The sequence below is a fragment of the Dermacentor albipictus genome, chromosome 2 (genome assembly GCF_038994185.2).
Source record: "Dermacentor albipictus isolate Rhodes 1998 colony chromosome 2, USDA_Dalb.pri_finalv2, whole genome shotgun sequence".
In the NCBI taxonomy this organism is placed as follows: Eukaryota; Metazoa; Arthropoda; class Arachnida; order Ixodida; family Ixodidae; genus Dermacentor; species Dermacentor albipictus.
The window spans coordinates 89,418,924-89,438,821 of NC_091822.1; the positions used below are offsets into that span (position 1 = coordinate 89,418,924).

Sequence of the window (19,898 nt, forward strand, 5' to 3'; positions counted from 1 at the left end):
TGTCGCAGCAGGATGTTTTCGACAATGAATTTCGCTACTTCGGTGGCGCTACCTTTCGGCAGTGCTTTAGTTTCAGCGAAGCGGGTGAGGTAGTCCGTCGCCACGACGATCCACTTATTTCCGGTTGTTGACGTCCCAGCAAGTCCATCCCGATCTGCTGGAATGGTCGGCAAGGAGGCTCGATTGGCTGAAGTAATCCGACTGTCCAAGTCGGCGGTGTCTTGCGTCGCTACAGTCTCGGCATGTTCTGACATAACAGGCGACGTCGGCGGTCAGGTGCGGCCAATAATACTTTTCTTGTATCCACGATACTGTCCGGGAAAATCCTAGGTGTCCAGCGGTCGGATCGTCATGTAGGGCGTGCAATACTTCTGGACGAAGTCCTGACGGGACAACAAGAAGGTAGTTGGCGCGGACTGGGGAGAAGTTCTTCTTCACGAGTAGATTGTTTTGAAGCGTGAAGGAAGATAATCCACGCTTAAATGCCTTGGGGACAACGTCGGTGTGCCCTTCCAAATATTCGACGAGGCCTTTCAGCTCCGGGTCCGCCCGTTGCTGTTCGGCGAAGTCTTCCGCGCTTATCATTCCAAGGAAGGCGTCGTCATTCTCGTCATCTTGCGGCGGCAGGTCAATGGGTGCGCGTGATAGACAATCGGCATCGGAGTGTTTTCGTCCGGACTTGTAGGTTACAGTGATATCGTATTCTTGGAGTCTGAGGCTCCACCGTGCCAGTCGTCCTGAAGGATCCTTTATATTCGCTAGCCAACACAACGCGTGATGGTCACTGACGACTTTGAATGGCCTGCCATAAAGATAAGGGCGAAATTTAGCTGCAGCCCAAACGATGGCGAGGCATTCCTTTTCGGTCGTAGAATAGTTGCCTTCCGCTTTTGACAGCGACCGGCTAGCGTAAGCTATAACCTGTTCGACTCCGTTTTTCCTCTGGACTAGAATGGCACCGAGGCCTAGGCTACTGGCGTCAGTATGGATTTCTGTATCGGCGTACTCGTCGAAGTGCGCAAGTACCGGCGGCGACTGCGTCGTTTGAGTTCTTCAAATGCGTCGGCCTGCTGCGTTTCCCACTTGAACTCAACATCACATTTAGTTAGACGTGTCAACGGCTCGGCGATGCGTGAAAAGTCCTTGACAAAGCGCCTGTAGTAGGCACACATGCCAAGGAATCTACGCACTGCCTTCTTGTCGGTGGGCTGCGGGAACTTTGCGATGGCAGCTGTTTTCTGCGGGTCGGGACGTAATCAGGATTTACTGATGACGTGGCCTAGGAACAGAAAGCTCGTCGTAAGCGAAGCGGCATTTTTCTGGCTTCAGAGTGAGCCCTGATGACTTGATGGCCTCTAGTACTGTGGCAAGCCGCCTAAGGTGATCGTCGAAATTTCCGGCGAAGACGACGACGTCATCCAAGTAAACGAGACAGGTCTGCCACTTCAGTCCTGCTAATACTGTGTCCATGACGCGCTGGAACGTTGCAGGCGCCGAACACAGTCCGAATGGCATAACCTTGAACTCGTAGAGGCCGTCTGGCGTGATGAAGGCGGTCTTTTCGCGATCCCTTTCGTCGACTTCTATTTGCCAGCAGCCAGACTTGAGGTCCATCGATGAGAAGTATTTAGCATTGCAGAGCCGATCCAATGCATCGTCTATCCGTGGGAGGGGGTATACGTCTTTCTTCGTGATTTTGTTCAATCGACGATAATCGACGCAGAAACGTAGGGTTCCGTCCTTTTTCTTCACTAAAACAACTGGAGACGCCCACGGGCTTTTCGACGGCTGGATGATGTCGTCGCGCAGCATTTCGTCGACTTGGTGTCTTATAGCTTCGCGTTCTCGCGTCGAAACTCGGTAAGGGCTCTGGTGGAGTGGTCCAGCGCACTCTTCGGTTATTATGCGATGCTTTGCGACTGGGGTTTGTCGAATCCTCGATGACGTCGAAAAGCAGTCTTTGTATCGTCGAAGCAGACTTCTGAGCTGCTGTTGCTTAATCACTGGGAGACTTGGATTAATGTCGTAGTCTGGTTCGGGAACCATGGTCGTCGGGGTAGATGCGGCGGAATCCGAGAGGACAAACGCATTACCGGTTTCCAGAATTTCCTCGATGTACGCGATCGTCGTGCCTTTGTTGATGTGCTTGAACTCCGGGCTGAAGTTTGTCAGCAACACTTCAGTTTTCCCTCCATGCAGTCGAGCGATCCCTCTTGCGATGCAAATTTCACGGTCTAGCAGGAGACGTTGGTCGCCTTCGATGACACCTTCTACGTCAGCGAGTATTTCGGTGCCGACCGAAATAACAATGCTGGAGCGGGGCGGGATGCTCACTTGGTCTTCGAGCACACTCAAGGCGTGGTGACTACGAGGGCTCTCTGGCGGTATCGCTTTATCTTCCGACAGCGTTATTGACTTCGACTTCAGGTCGATGACTGCGCCATGTTGGTTCAGGAAGTCCATACCGAGAATGACGTCTCGAGAACACTGTTGGAGGATAACGAAGGTGGCAGGGTAAGTCCGGTCATGAATGGTAATTCTTGCCGTGCAGACTCCAGACGGCGTGATGAGGTGTCCTCCAGTGGTTCGAATTTGAGGGCCTTCCCACGTAGTCTTAACTTTCTTCAACTGGGCGGCGATGTGTCCACTCATGACGGAGTAATCAGCCCCTGTGTCGACTAAGGCAGTGACTGCGTGGCCGTCGAGAAGCACGTCGAGGTCGGTGGTTCTTTGTCTGGCGTTGCAGTTAGGCCGTGGCGTCGGATCTCGGCTGCGTCGTGTTGAACTGAAGTTGGAACGTCGCGTCGTCAAGTCGTCGTTCGTCGGTGTAGTCTTGCCTTCCTGACTTCGTCGGGACGGCGGCGTGTCGTTGTTATGTCGTCGAGATCGTTTCGTCGTCGTCTTCGTCGGCGGCGGAGGATCTTGGTCAGTTCGACGAACAGCAACCGCACCTCCATCGGTTGCTGCTTTTAGTTTTCCGGATATGGGCTCGCTGACCGGCCCCGGGCTGGGCCAGTGTATGGTCGGAGCTGCGGCGACAGGTAGCGGCCTGGTGATGGCGAACGGGACGGCCGTCGAGGGCTCCACTGAGTAGCGGCGAGGTAATCGGCGATGTCACGTGGGCGCTCGCCAAGCTGTGGACGCGGCGCGTTGACGGCGAAACCTCGCAGTCCCATCTCCCGGTACGGACATCGTCGGTAGACGTGACCCGCTTCTCCGCAGTGGTAGCAGAGCGGGCGGTGGTCAGGAGCACGCCAGATGTCCGTCTTCCTCGCGTAGGTGCGCTGGGCGACGGCTGGTCGTGCTGGCGGCGGCGGCGGCGGACGACGAAACTGTGGCGTGACAGGGCCCTGGCGCGGTCGCGGAGGGGGTCCTTGACGGCGTGCGACGGTGGCGTAGGTCATCGCTTGCGGCTCACGCTGCGGCGATTCAGGGGCTACTCCAAGTTGTTGTTGGAGTTCATCGCGCACGGCGTCGGCAATGGAAGCCACTTGAGGCTGTGATGATGGGAACAGCTTTTGTAGCTCCTCCCGCACGACAGCTCGGATAGTCTCGCGTAGGTCGTCGGCGGCCAGTGACTGAACTCCGGCGTAGTTTGTCGAGGTCGTGCGGCGGTCGAATTGCCGGTTTCGCATCTCGAGTGTCTTCTCGATGCTGGTGGCCTCGCGAAGAAACTCGTCGACGCTCTTCGGTGGGCTTCGTATCATTGCGCCGAAAAGTTCTTCTTTCACACCACGCATGAGAAGGCGGACTTTCTTCTCCTCGGGCATATCCGGGTCGGCATGGCGGAACAGACGTTTAATTTCTTCCGTGAAGATGGCAACATTCTCGTTAGGTAGCTGCACTCGGGCGTCGAGCATGGCTTCGGCCCTTTCCTTGCGCACGACGCTCGTAAAGGTGCGCAGGAAGCCGGTACGGAAGAGGTCCCATGTCGTCAAGGTCGACTCCCTGTTCTCAAACCACGTTCTGGCGGCATCTTCTAAGGCAAAGTACACATGCCGTAGCTTGTCGTCGGAGTCCCAGTTGTTAAAAGTCGCGATTCGTTCGTAGGTCTCCAGCCAGGATTCTGGGTCTTCAGTCGCTGCTCCATGGAAGGTCGGTGGGTCCCGAGGTTGTTGTAAAATAACGGGGGACGCTGGGGCAGCCATTGGAGTTGTTTTGACCACGATCTTCTTTGTCGACTCAGGTAGAAGTCCGTGCTCTGGGGGCAGTCCTTGCAGTCTGCGGCTAGCACGCTGGTCTTCGGCGATGTTAGTTTGGTCCTCGGGCTTCGGGCTTGGATCGCGGCTTTGCGGGGGCGTTCGGTACATGAACGCACTAGCACCTCCACCAGATGTCACGTGGTAGTGACGGTGAAGAGAGAACACAGTAGCAGTACTGTGAAAGACAAAACTAAGCTTTTATTGGGCGAACCTGTGCCCACAAAACAGGCTACACTTAAAGCACAACGATAGCGGCGAACACAGTCGGCGATCGTCGAAAATCTGATCAGCGGGTCAAGCGCGTCGGCTTTTATAGAGCAGTCGTCGAATGTTCCAGATTAATCGTTCGGACCCGTGTGCCTTCCACAAAGTTCTACACCATTCGCGTTACGCGATGAAATCAGATAACACAAGGTTCGGCGACAACAGACAGCCGGGTAGAAGCATCGATAACTTTCCAGAAACATCGGATACATTCAGGCGCGTCCCTCGCTGTGCGATTACAGTTGTCAAGCGGCGAAACGTGGTCGCCCGATAAAGATAAGTACACGTATCAATATTGTTTGGAATACGCGCCATAATCAAAACCCGCTCGTACTTTCAGCCACACATTATCCATTCCCTTTATCATGCACACATTCACAGCCATTTATCTTACTGCATATCAGCATGGGGAAACACATACCTCGCTCACCTCAGCCAACTTCAACGCATGAAGAATCGGGCGATTCGCCTCATGACTTTCAGCCATTTCCTATCGAATGCAATGCCACTTTAGTGGAGTTTAAACATTAATCCTCTTCATCAGCTCTTTCAGTTAAAGTTAACAACCGTGATCTATAAGTTATTTCGTAATATTGCACACATAGATGGCTTTGTTATTGAAACTTTTGTAAATACTAACACTACTAGGTTCTCTGAACTCGATAATCGTCTTTTTCCTAAAGTGCGCGCAAACTATGGTAAGTTCACTACCACATTTGCGGGAATAAAACTATGGAATTCTATTCCACATACCATTAAATCATCCCCCACAGAGCATATATTCAAGAATCAGGTTAAGAAATACTTTATGCAGCAACTATCTTCATCCTAACCACTGCCTTTGTGATTGTAATCATAATTGACTTAGCTATTATACTACCCGTTTATTACTCATATTTTTATTGTATTTTACATTTGCATTGCTTATTCACTACAGAAGTCTTCTTCGCAATTTTTTGTCTTACAAAACAGTTTTGAGTTCTTTTTTCGCACTGTTTCTTATTTAGTCTGTAATGCCACCATAACCAATGCTTGATCTGTATTGTCTTTTTTTTTCATGTGTGGGAGTCCCCCTCGCAGTTTGTAACTTTGGGACTCCCTGTGTAGTGCTCATTTTGCATACAATTCTTGTAAATCTGACATCGTTGATGAATAAACTTGAACTTGAACTTGAACTTGAACTTGAACTATAACTTAAACGCGAGGGCTGCGGCTAACCCTTCTGAAACATTTTGCACCCGAACTCGTACCTTTCTTAGCAGGAGCGAAGTGGTATTCATAGCAGAGCGCAAAAACGTCCTTCTTTTTTCAGCACAGTAAATTAATACCAGACGGGTAGTTTTCAATAAATAATTGGTAATTTTTTGTGCCTTTCGTTATTACGAAACTCCTGCGTCCAAATGAGGTACATTACTACCTCGTGTTGTGTTCAGTTTTACCGTAGTCTACGTTACACAACCACGAGCACGAATGAACATGTATTATCCTATCTTACGTTGCACGCAGCGTCGCTTTAGAATAAGGCGCGTGCTTTATTTGTTGCTACGCAACTGCAAGACACTTTCTGGGAAATTCTGTTGCAGGGGGGGATGCCCTACTATTGGCAAAAAGTACGTCGCCTTAGGTAAGGATATGTAGCCTAACATTTTTACAAGACACCCGCCAAACATGTACAAACACAAATAGTGTTAAAGAAGTGGGCAAAGGGTGCATTTGCCCAGCACGGTGAACGGCTTTTCTCGCTCAGTCAAGCGGCGCTGCAGTCCAGTTTGGCGGCTGCACCTGGCCAGACGGGCTACATGGCAACATTGTGTCATAAAGGTGACTTCCTGGTGCTTTTTTAAAAGCGTCTGTAGAACTATTGTGCCAGTAACGGTATTTACGAAAGAATTGTCGCACGAATGCCATCAAAGTTTGGTAGAGAGACCCTCGCACAAAGATAAACCTGTGGTCGGGTCCGGTACACACAAGAGCACCAGCCAGAAGAAGTAGACTTAATAGATGGCGTTTGGAGTTTCAGCAACCATTATCTTTCACAAGCCGTAAGGGTGCTTTTCGCGTCAAATGCTGCGGAATATGAGCCTGCGGAGTGATGCCTGTTATTAGGGCCAAACTGTACTTCGAAGCATTATGTTTTTTTTTCTCTCGCTAGGGATCAATGCTTTCCGTTTCCTCTGCATGTGCAGATGCCTATACTCAGTTTAACTAAATGTCTATAAAAATACTTTTTATACTGCATGGCTGGAACGTTTCCGCCCTAAGCACCTGCACATTTTGCAAGCACTGTTGCCGGTGAACGCCCGCCCCGCAATTGTTCGATCTCTGTTGCACACGTACGCTGTTTTCAATGTCGTTGTTAGTAAAGCCATTCAGGTGCTGCGCTGGCTGAATCCCAGGGTTTGTGGCCTTTAAATATTCTTCGCCATCGTTCTCTCGCACCATTCACTGTCGGTGCGTAGCGGAAGGAGCCTCGTACAAACCCTTGATTCCAGTCATGACCATTACTCTGTACAACATAAATGGGAGTCCACCCTGCAACTTAGTGCGCACACTTGCGAAGCATTTGGGCATTGAGTTGAAACTGAAGAATTTGGACGCTGCCAAGAAGGAGCACCTCAGCGATGAATATCTCAAGGTCTGCCACAACGACAGAGATATAGGCAGTTAGATATTAAGAAATTGCGCACTGTCCGTATATGATCGGTTCCCACAAAGTGTTTACCGTGCCGAAGTGCTGTATCTGAAATTTTGTACTGCAAGCTGAGAGAAGTGAAACGAAATTTCGAAGATTTAATCCTTCTCCACTTCACCAGTTCTTCACATTGTATTACAATATGTTTACTTTTTTCGATGAGCTGGAACTTAGGCACGTACTATTTTCGAGTTGAAATATGTTCCTTTTTGCGTGCCTTCGAGCAAGCGCCTGCTTAAACAAGTTAACCACGTTAAGTATTACCATTCCCAATATAATGGTCATTGTTGACGTTGGCATTAAACTCGTTTTACCGACTTTTTGGCAATAGGTGCAGGACTAAGAATACTTCAAAGCGCACATAGTTGAGATGGAGTGTATGCCTTCTGAATTAAAGGCTATCGCTGAAATTCGCAGGCATCATCCTTGAAGTGCTTGCAGATCATGTATTTCAATTGTGTTCTGGTGTTACTGTACTTAGGCGCCGTTTCAGTTTTCTCTATCAAATATCTCAATGATTTCATTGATTGTTTCTTCTAGGCAAGGTCTATAAAAAGAACAGCAGAGCCCTTGCGCTCGAGGAATGTTCCCTAAAAGCTTGGTACAATTCACAAATAGTATAAAATGTAACTTATGAATCTGCCGCATGCTTAGCACATGCCGGAACAAAGCATTGTCGATGAGGTGGATAATTATTATGAATGGTTTCTTTAGGAAGCGTGTACCTGACTAAATACATTGATGCATGCGTTTTGACAAGGTTGTTGGAATAATCATGCTGACGCACACTTATTTTTTCCGCATTCCAGATAAATCCATTTCACAAGGTTCCTGCGATTGATGATGACGGTTTTATTGTCTATGAAAGGTAAAGCTTGAACCAATATGTTGATTCTATGCTGAACTATTTCTATCCGGAGTGAAACAAAGTAAGACACATCTACATAATCAGAAATATACTACTAGATCTAAGCGATGTTCCGGTACCTACGTCATCGTTGCCTACGAGGTTGACGTGATTCAGCATCACTATATACGTTATTAGCATTCATAGCTAAGGTGTTTTTGGGAATGACTTTCAAATAAATGGGGTCGACATTTCTTGTGCCACAGTTTCAATCAGGGTAGATTGATGTCTCCGCTCACGAGATATATTCACCAACTGAAATTACTTCGCAAATAGAACCGAATAATAGAGGTGTATTAGGCTAAAATTGTTCAAATTTCAAGCAGAAGAGCTGGTAATGCATGTGGAGATGAACAAAGACCACCACGTCGCACCAATTATTTATTTCATGAAGCTGCCTTAGAAATTGCTGTCTTTTCTCTCAAGACTATCATACTAAATAACATGTTCCCAAGGATGCCCACTCAATGAAAAACAGCAAAATCGCTATTTGCCTAAACACAACATCAAGAAAATGGGTAAAACATGTCTGATCTTTTTTTTGCCACAGAACTGTTGTGAAGAACACGAATGGTATACGGCGTTCATGTAGATTTTCAAGCAATTGCCTTATGATCAAGGGAATACTTTAGAGGCTAAATAACGGACAAGGCTATGTTCACAGGCATACTGCGCGCGATGAGAAGCCCAGGCCGCAGAAGCAAGCGCACTGCACGTGTTATCAGCATCGAAGCAAAAAATAAAAAAGAAACGCTTCAGAGTGTCTACCAAGTTGACATTTCCAAGTTCCCTAAGTTTTCCAGGTTTTCCCTGACCACCATTGCAAAATTCACTGAATGAGCAAGAACTTTGTTTTATATCAAGACAGGCTGACATCATTTTGCTTGATGCTGTCACTCTCTAGTAAGCATGTTGAAGCAAAAAATAACTTATTCCAGTTTGAATAGTGAGGAGTAAAGTCTATTTTATTTAAAAAGAAAAGAGAAGGACGGTGTTAGTAAAATGCACAGCGAAAAAGATGGTAAAATCCATTGCAAATTGTGTCGAACATTTTCAAATACAAATGAAAAAGAGATGCATAAATAAGTAAATATTTTGGAATATGAGCCATTTCTATCAACTGATAGCAAGCTCATCGGTATGAGGCCTGAACTTTCTCACAACTAAGATTCTCTCTCAGCAGCTGGGAAATCAACGTCAACTGTCCTGTTACACTCTCATCCCGTACACAACATCTTAGTGTTGGGTTTACTGTTTTAAAGAGTTTATTTTGGTTTGGATAAGGGACACCTGCATCTCGGCGTCCACCAGCACTTTGTTTTTTGAGCTCAAGCTCCTTCAAAGTGGCGCGGCACGCTTCCTTTCCCGTTAATTCCTCAGTGCGCCGGTTGTTTCTGTTCTCATCATTCTTCTACCACGCGTTCACCCCATGGATCATTTGAAGCATGCTCTTGGTCGGTTGTGGAGTCAACGTCCGATTTTTCGAACTCCCTAGGCGCCGCAATACTATCCGAAAAATCGGGCAGTCCGAAAAAATGAATCCTTCCATTTAAGGGCTAAAACTGCCACAGGCATGTCCGAAAAAGCACTTAAGGCCTGCCAGTACACTTATTAGGCATATCTCTGTTCATACTGTGACAGGAGAGGGGGTGCACGTGCGTATAATTTAGGAATACATACTGCGTCCTGTGACAATTGCCCCTTCTTATGCTTGTTTTGCTTCACCGCAGAACAACGCTGTATGGAGGCGAAGCTAACTTTTAAAAACTGGCATTACGCAACGCGTTGTGCTCTGCGAGCTTCAAAGCCAATCGCGATGATTGCAAAGGCGGAGTCGGTGCCATTGCTGACTGCGGCGAAGTCTTTCAACAAAAAAACATGGCACCGCAAGCAGCTAGGTCTAATGTTGCCGCGGTGGTGGTTATGGCTGCCAGTGGATCTGCGTGCGAGAGTGCCGGTTCGAGGTGGCACGATAATCAGAACCAATATCAGGTGGTGACTGTGATTAATGCGATTTCAGACGTGCAGTCAGGACAATATACATCGACTATATGGAGTACGTGGTGGCACCGCAAAGCCGTGCGAATTATCGGGCATGTCCGAAATATTGGGCGATTGGAAAATCGGTCGTTCACTACTCTAGTTAACTACTCGTGGCAATGACACGGTGTCAATGACGATTCGTAGTGATTCTTCTGTCACTGCAGCCAGCATTAACGCGACTTTCGTTCTCTTTCAATAAAGCTACAGCTAATTTTCCCTGATAGAAGCAAAAATTCCCTGAGTTTTCCCTGAGTAGTTCCAGAGTATTCAAATTTCCTGAGAATTATCGGTTTTCCCGGTGTACACCATGCGCTCAAATTGAAGTGAAAAAAAATTAGCTGAATGTGAAGTGGTTATCGCATGTGGATATCGTGGAGGCTGCATAGAACCTACTTCACGGTCTAGCCTGGTCGTGGCTGCTTGTCACAATTTCGGCTACGTGTGCTTCAGTCAGCAGCGAGGTACAGAACGTACAGCAGAAGTGGTGCCTTAATTTTAATAAAAATGAGACCTCTCAGTTAGTTGTTCATCATTACCAATTTAACAGCGTGACATCGGACAACTACGAATACAAAACAGGAGTAAAAGCCAAGCACTGGGTTCTCAACGCTTCCATTTCCCTACTCTTTAGGTTTTGTTCGTGCCAAATGGGCGCTGTTCCTTCAGGGGCTAATACCGGGGTGGCGTTTGCAAGTCGATGCTTTATATTTAAATGCAAGCTAAACAACAACGCAAAGGGATCGCAGAGCACAAGGCAAATTTTCAGTTATTTTACAATACCTCTTTTCCACACGCCTTCCGAGTTGCTAGATCAAAAAACGCACGGCAAGTACACAGAGCCACATACCACCAGGCGTCTCACAGAACTGTTTGTGCAGCAATCAGTGAAAACATATACGAAATTATGGCTACATTCCTCGTTAATTTACTTTTGATGGCGTAGTGTCACTAATTATTAGGCATTTCAGAACATATACTTAGTATATTTTGAAGCCTGCCATGACCGCCTGACCGTGTTCTTTTTTGTTTGATTCGCGCGGGAAAGCCATGTTGCAAACACAATCTGGAAATTGTTGTTGGTGGCTCTGAAGCACTTCGACAATTCTACCGCCTCGAAATCGTGCCTAATGTCTTCGTACCAACTGGGAAGCAGTTTTAGAACATAATTCATTCATGACAGAAAAGGCCGATTGAACTCCTAGATGCATGGTTAGTCTAAGGAGAAATTCAGTACTTTTCTTTTTACATAGTATCGATAGTTTAAGGTTAGTTATGGGGTTTTACGTGCCAAAACCACTTTCTGATAATGAGGCACGCCGTAGTGGAGGTCTCCGGAAATTTCGACCACCTGGGGTTCTTTAACGTGCACCTAAATCTAAGCACATGGGTGTTTTCGCATTTCGCCTCCATCGAAATGCAGCCGCTGTGGCCGGGATTCGATCCCACGACCTCGTGCTCACAAACGCAACACCATAGCCACTGAGCAGTTTTCTTAGCATTTTTTAGCCTTCCTTTAAATTGCCTCACAGCACCTGTTTTTGTTTTTTTTTTGTTTTTTTAGAAAAGATTTTTATGAATTCATTTGCGAGAAATTGTGGTGTTCCACCCTTACAGGTGCATTTGTAAAACAACGCTGTTACGTTCCATGGCTAAATAAAATATATATGCGGCTGAAATAAAATAATATTATTGGAAGGAATTTTACGCATTTCCCCCTATCTATTCGTCTATCTATCTATATCCATCTCTAGCAAGTTTCCTCCACCCACGCGGTGTTGGTTTACTGAGCACACAGTCCTATAGGTACAAATCAGGGCAACTGTGCTCAGTTAAGCGGGTTCCCAGATCCTGATACTTGGCTGTGATAGCCGGAATCTGAGCATGTCGTGAACAGCATTGGAGAAATAGGGTCTATTTCCCAGGACCCCTTTCCTAATGACTTATTTTCTACTCTCCCTATGGGAAAGATATATAGCTGTAGAAGCTTTGTAGATATTTCCCGCGATATTGAGGTAGGCCTTCTGTGCTCCTCGATTACGCAATGCCTCCACGACTGCTGGTATCTCTATGGAATCAAATGTGTTTTCAGATTCTTGAAAGACATACGGGGAACTTGATTCCACTCCACAGATTTCCCGCTTAACTGGTTGACTACCCAGACGGGATATATTGTAAAATATCCCTGCCTTAAGCCAACCTGTTCTCTTTGTTCTATTAGAACTTATCTTGGTGAATATTTTATACAGTACTTAATACAGTACTTAACCTAATGGGCCTACAATTCAGTTTTCAGTGTCTTCATTTTTATGGATTACTAATATTTCCAGAAGATAATTATGCAGAAGACAAAGGTTATATTCAACAGATTCATAAGGCAACTAGAATTTAAGATCGCCAGTCAGACTCTAGCGTCTGCGCAGCAGCACACGTATCTAGCTAAATTACTAAGACGGGATCCTGAAACTGAAAAGAAAATTTACAGCACACCAAAAATGAGCTGTAGTGCATACGGAAAGCATTAGCAAATCCGGACTACGAATTTACCAATGTCGCTGAAAAAGAAAAGTGTGCAATTATTGAATTTACCGCTGCTAACATATGGGGGCCAACAGCGATGGAATGACAAATATTACTCGTAACGCTGAGAGATAAACAGAGAACGGTGTTGATGAGATAGCAAACGGCGATAGTGGATATTGTAGTTCACATCAAGGCAAACAAATGTAACTGGGCAGCATTTGTAATGCGTGGGACAGATAATTAATGGACGATTAGTTTTACAGAATGGGGGCCGTGAGAACTAAAGCACAGCCGAGGATGCCAGTAAATTATTTATGTCGGATGATGAAATTAAGAAATTGCCAGGCGCAATATGAAATAAGCTACCTCAAGATAGGAACAATTGCATGTCACTGGGAGAAGCATTCTTCCTGTAGTAAACATGCACATAGGCTGCTGCTGATAATATGCCGCTAATATGCCGCTTGGCACACCACCGTTAACCATTTTGATGGTTTGGGTATGTGCCAATCACAAAAACAAATAATTCTAGTGAATCAAAACCACTTCAGAGACATTCGCACGTGATTGTATGAATATGCCTATACACATACACATCATGTATGTACTTCATGGCTGTGCTGCTAGTTGGCACCGCCTGTCCAACGGGAAGCGTGAGAGAGGACCTTGGCTGCATACGCATCTCGTACGCCTCAGCGGTGGAAGTAGGGTGTGTCACTACCTTGCTTCAATGCTAATCTCCTTAATGTCGACATTCATTAGAAGATGGGGTTTGCCGAAATCATTAATTATAACTGCATGGTCCAAGTTATACATTCTAAATAGAAGTCAAGTTTACGGAGCGGCAATGGTAAGAGTAGCATGATTCTAAAAATATCCGGCCTTGAAGTGTTCAGGAAGTACATTAGTGTTCGAGCTAACAGTCTAATATAATTCACCACCGTTATATGGTCATTTCTGTGCAGCAATGCCATCACCTACTACTTGTTGCGGAAGTACGCCCCCGAGTCGGAGCTCTACCCGGCTTGCATCAAGACTCGCACTCGCATAGACCAAATTCTCTCTGCAGTTGTGACTACTATGCACAATGCAATGGTAGACGCCATCGTGAGTACTGAGTTTTCACTTGCATTTTCTGGGTAACCATCAGGTTTTCAAATCTCCTGAGCGTGATCTCCTTGTAGTTTTATCTAGATAAGTCGGATAGCTTTTTAGCGAAGGTCTCTGTCGAATACCTTTTCGACAGGTCAGGAGCAATTATTTTACAGGCGCGCTAGCTGTCAATGCGACTAGTAGCAGGGACAATGCCTCTAGTAGCTGGGCAGTTTCGGGATAATAACTTCCATAAGGACGTAGAATACCTACCCGAAAAAGTTAACTGTCAAATGTGGACTAGCACCACACTTTAGTTTCGGAAACAATTCCAGTAAAGTATTCACTATAATCTGCAACCATACAGCATTCTACTACTGGCCTCCGAGTTCTGAATTCAAATACACCGGCTCTTCGAATTTGTTAATGACAATAAATGCGACAATATCTTGTGGAACCACTTCTTCGTAGACCTCCTATGTCAAAACTGTCGCTTGGCCAGCCTTTAGGTATTTCTGCTTTCTAACGGTTCTTCCAATGCAGTCAAGGCACCTACTCGAGGCACTGCACAGTCCGAAACATTGATAGATGTTTTCATAACGAACATCGACGCTTCACTACCCAGGGCTGGTATAGTTTGCTGTTACATTGGCTACCAGGTGGGAATTAATTTCCTAATGACTGTGATTATTAAAATGACTGTTGCGCAGTATTTTAGTTTAATCTAGATGTATTACTAATGACTAATATTTTAGTTTCACGTAGATTCAAAACTGAATTTTGATGATTTTCATTTTACGCTCTCATTACTTGCTTTAGTTTTCTCTTCAAAAGTAAACAATTTTCTGCACTTTATTTTATTCTATACTATTCTACATAGAAAAAAAATTTCAACCTTAAGGGTGGCTTCTCGTGTCTGTACTTCAATGCCTGTACCTCACAAAAGGGTACTTGAGGGAACTTATACACCCATTTATTTCAAAGGGCAATTTTTGGGAAGTGCACACATTTGCCCAATATCTGGTGTGCGCCGCAATGGTATGCGAGGTGCTGACCAAATAAATACACAAAACATTATCATGGAATATTGCCGGTGGTGTCGACTCGAGGCCTTAAGTCCGAATAACCAGCCGAGCTCATTAGAAGAAATTTAACAAATGATCCAATACCGTCGCCTCGGGGTTGAGTGCAGGGAGCAGACGACATAGCAGCAACGTGTCTCGTACGCCGGTGAACGGTTGCCTTCCGGCAGCCGTAAGAGGCAGCCAACGCCGTCGCCTGCTGTCCTCACTAACAATGTCATGAGGATAGATAGTTAGTTATTTAAGGTTTTATGGCGCAGGAGGAATTACGGCTATGATGATCCCCATAACGAGAGAGGAGGCGTGCATCTTTTGCCAGAAGGAACATTCAACACAGAATTGAAACACAGTGATTGATAACTTCGAGCAAAAGCGTCTTCTCTCCACAGGGGTGTCTGCGTAAGCAGGGGTTGGTGTGTTGCGACACTACGTACCCGAGCACACGAGGGTTGGACTGTCCCACGTGTAGCCGTGCGCGGCGTAGCCGTGTCTGGGTAAAAGGGCATCCTAGGGGTTGAGCCGATGCTGGGTGTTTGGTTGTTGTGTTCATATAGGAGGTTGTGGCCAAGTACTGCACCAGGGTGGCCAATCCTGCTCTGGTGAGGGAGTGCGTTACCGGTTCTTGTCACCGGGATCAGGCCACACCCCAAGCCTGTTTATGCAATTTTTATGAACACGCGGATTTTTTTTAATCCGGTGGGAAATTGCGCGGCACCGGGATTCGAACCACGCACCTCTTGCAAGCGAGGCGGGTGTTCTACCTCTACGCCACCACTGCACCTCAAGGTTGTCATTATCCCTCACGAGAAAAATATCTAACAGCTTTGTCTTACCAGTACTCAGGTACGGGGCAGAAACCTGGAGGCTTACGAAAGGGTTCTACGGAAATTGAGAATGACGCAACGAGCTATGGAAAGAAGAATGCTAGGTGTAACATTAAGGCATTATAAAAGAGCAGATTGGGCGAGGGAACAAACGCGAGTTAATGATATCTTAGTTGAAATCAAGAAAAAGAAATGGGCAAGGGCAGGACATGTAATGAGGAGGGAAGATAACCCTTGGTCATTAAGGGTTACGGACTGGATTCCGAGGGAAGGGAAGCGTAGCAGAGGGCGGCAGAAAGTTAGGTGGGCGGATGATATTAAGAAGCTTGCAGGGACAACATGGCCACAATTAGTACATGACCGGGGCAGTTGGAGAAGTGTGGGAGAGGCCTTTGCCCTGCAGTGGGCATAACCAGGCTGATGATGATGACCATGATGTGTGTTTGGACCTTTAAGGCTCCCCGGCGGAGGCAACATACCTCTTCGGCCTCGATTTCACATAGACGGCATCTCCAGGCTGACCCACCTGGAGGAAATCGGCAGTCCCCTTTTCCTTTCTCTCTCTTCCTACAACCTTCGTCTTTACCGTAGTTTCCCCCTTTCCAGTCTCCTTCTCTCTCCTATTTACTTCCTTCTCCTTGGCGGCAAGGGTTAACCCTATGTGGCTATCCAACCTTGCGTACACCATATTTGGTTATAGAGGCGGCGTACGACTGGCGTCGTGCAGACTTGTGTGCAAGCTCTGCCGCGTCCCCTCGTTGGGCTACGACGGTCGGAGCTGTTGCCGCATGTTCGTATATTTTTATGGAAACTTCTTTCCCCCACCTTCCTGATCGCCCTCAGAAACGAGGGCGCACCGAAGATTTCTTCATGTTTTTCGGACACCAAATCCAGAATTTCCGCGCTTCCATGTTATTCACTCTCAAAAGTCAAACAAAGCAGTGCGAACCATTTCACCATTCCTTGTTTCAAAGTCCTTGCCTGATGTTTTTGGTCCAGGTTACAAGGTGTCGAGGATGGCAAGCCATGACCTCCTCTTGGAGCTCCGCGACTACCGAAGCTAGTGCCATTTGGGGAGACCCACATAACAGTAACCCTGCACCATGCAATGAACACCACCCGCGGTGTTGTGTCGGATGATGATTTGCTTAAGCTGACTGAAGCGGAACTCCTGGAGGGCTTCAATGAGCAAAATGTGATCAATGTCAAAAGAATTAAGATGAGGCGGGATGGCAAAGAGATTTAGACGAAGCACCTAATAATTACCTTTGGTTCAAATGTCTTGCCCTAGTCAATCGAGGCCGGGTACATCAAGCTCCGTGTTAGGCCGTACGTGCCAAATCCACTCCGTTGTTTCAAATGCCAGCGCTTCAGCCACAGCTCACAGAGCTGCCGAGGCTGCCAAACTTGTGCTAAATGCAGTGCCCAAGAACACACCTCTGAAGTTTCTGAGAATGCTCTCCACTGTGTAAACTGTGACGGGGATCACGCCGCGTGCTCGTGGTCGTGCCCCTCCTGGAAGAAGGAACAAGAAATTGTAACGAACAAAGTGAAAGAGAATATATCGTTCAAAGAGGCGCGCAGGCGAGTAGCATACCTGCCAAAGAAAAGCTTTGCCGAAGTGGCGCATCAGGAGGCAGCCTCACAATGGCCTCCAGCGGCTGCCCGACCCACAAGCACTGAGTCAGCAGTTACGCCATCTAACCCCACGGTGGTTGCAGCTAGCGCTGCTCCGCCAACCGAGCAAAAGAGACCATCGAACCTGCAGGTTCGATGGTCTCTTTCCAGCACTGGCAACAGGTCCCTTCCAGCACTGGCAACAGCCGGCCAACCAAATCCCTCAGGGAGCCCCATCGTCTTCCGGGCTGGTGGACGCAGGGGTCTTACCCTCCAAGGCGGAACTCTCTCTGGTAACTTCTCGCTCGCAAGAGCACATGTCTGGAGCCTCACTAGAGGCAATCGACACTGCACCTGTGCCTAAGGCGCACCACACGCCTAAGGAGTGCTGAGGCTCCCTCGAACGCTTCAGAAAGGGCAACATCCCGGTTACAGGGCCTGGAAAGAGCTCTGCAATCTTAGGCATCACTGCCGTTTCCGGACACATAGCACCTATTTACTTCCAATATGGATACACAAATTATTCAGTGGAACGTCAGAGGTCTCCTTAGAAACCTAGGTGATGTGCAAGAACTCATCAACAAACACAATTCAAAAGTGCTGTGTTTACAGGAAACACATTAAAACAAAAACACACAAACTTTATTCGACAGTATGTTACTTTTCGCAAGGATCGCGATGATGCAATCGCATCATCGGGCGGTGTTGCAGTAGTAATACAAAAATCATAGCGTGTCAACGTTTACAGCTACGAACGGCCCTTGAAGCAGTGGCTGTTCGAGCTGTTCTGCTAAACGAACCTATCACTATTTGCTCGCTTTATACACCCCCACATTACAAACTAAGCAATCATGATTTTCAGTCCTTTATAGATGAATTGCCAGAACCCCATGTTGTTCTTGGCGATTTCAATGCACACAACTACCTGTAGGGCGACCCTCGTATAGATGCCCGAGAACGTCTTCTTGAACAGTTCCTTTTTTCTTCTGGTGCGTGCCTGCTGAATGAGAAGGAACCCACATATTACTCTCTTGCAAACCGAACCTGTTCTTCAACAGATCTTAGCATAGTTTCCCCGTCGATACTGACTGAACTTGAATGGGAAGTTACCAACAGCCCTTACGGTGGCGACCACTTCCCCATACTACTAAGAACATCTAAAGAAAACGAATATCCACCACAGGCTCCTTGGCGGAAGATCGATACAGCCGAATGGGTGAAATTCCGAACTCTTACTAGTATCTCATGGGCAGACATGTCTTTGTTAGGACTTGATGCTGCTGTGGAGTATTTTCCAGTCTTCATAATAGATACCACATCTAAATGCATATCTGAAATAAGTGGCTTGGCATGCAAACGGCGCGTCCCGTGGTGGAACGACGAATGTAAGATCGCTCGTAAGAAACAAAACAAAGCGTGGGGGTTGCTACGCGCCTGCCCCACTTCGGAGAATCTTATTGACTTCAACAAAGTAAAATCCGAAGGCAGGAGAACGCGCCGACAGGCCAGAAGAGAGAGTTGGCAGAAGTTTTTGTCGGGTATCAACTCGTATACAGATGAGGCCAAAGTATGGAACAGGGTTAATAGGATAAGAGGACGACAAGCATACTCCCTCCCTTTGGTAAACACACAAGGCGATACACTGCAAGACCAGGCAGATTCACTTGGGGAGCATTTTGACAGCGTGTAAAGTTAAACCAATTATTCACAATCTTTTCTCAAATATCAACAAATAGAAGAACGTAAGCCATTCACAAGAAAAAGTCGAGAGAATGAGCCTTACAACTGTGCTTTTAGTATTGCCGAGTTGAGAGCTGCCTTGAGCGCATGCAAGACATCTGCATGGGGATCTGACAGAATCATGTATGAAATGATCAAAACTTACACAATGACACCCAAGTTACACGACTCGCTCTTTTGAACACCATTAGGGCTGTAGCTTGCCTTCCAAGTGCATGGAATGAAGCCATTGTTGTCCCTGTTTTGAAAGGAGGCAAAGATCCTTCCTCAGTGGCAAGCTACCGCCCGATGGCCCTCACAAATTGCCTTTGTGAGGTATTTGAAAAAAAAATCATTAGTCGGTGGCTCATTCGCTTCCTTGAACTGAGCAAACTGCTTGGTCCCTATCAGCGTGGCTTCAGAGAAAGGCACTCTACAACTTATCACCTTGTACGTATTGAAGGAAATACCGGGACGCATTTGTACACAAACAGTTTCTCTTATCCATATTCCTCGATATGGAGAAAGCGTACGACAGAACGTGGCGTTACGGAATCTTAAGAGACTTGTCACAAATTGGCATCCATGGTAATGTGCTAAACCTAATAGAAAGCTATCTGTCCAGTCCTACCTTCCGGGTAAAAGCCGGTAATGTACTTTCGCGTCCTTTTACGCAAGAAACGGGTGTACCCCAAGGAGGCATGCTCAGCTGCACGCTCTTCATTGTGAAGATGAACACGCTTCGTACTTCATTACTACCGGCCATCTTTTATTCTGTCTACTTGCACGACATTCAAATAGCTTTCAAATCCTGTTACCCCGCAGTGTGCGAGACACAGGTACAGCATGGCCTGAAGAAAGTGTCAAAGTGGGCAGACAAAAATGGTTTTAAGATCACTCCTAACAAAGGTTCTTGTGTTCTTTTTACAAGAGAGG

General features: G+C 46.8%; 1 protein-coding gene across 1 annotated transcript in view; it reads left to right on the forward strand.

Annotated features, from left to right (window-relative positions):
- Positions 1-6,935: 6,935 nt before the first annotated feature.
- Positions 6,936-19,898, forward strand: part of LOC135901013 (glutathione S-transferase 4-like) — a 32,877-nt gene continuing 19,914 nt past the window's right edge. The window contains exons 1-3 of the mRNA XM_065430644.1: positions 6,936-7,101; positions 7,968-8,026; positions 13,594-13,735. Of these exons, the coding sequence (XP_065286716.1) occupies positions 6,961-7,101; positions 7,968-8,026; positions 13,594-13,735 (342 nt within the window). The 5' untranslated portion in view covers positions 6,936-6,960. The remainder of the gene's footprint in view (positions 7,102-7,967; positions 8,027-13,593; positions 13,736-19,898) is intronic.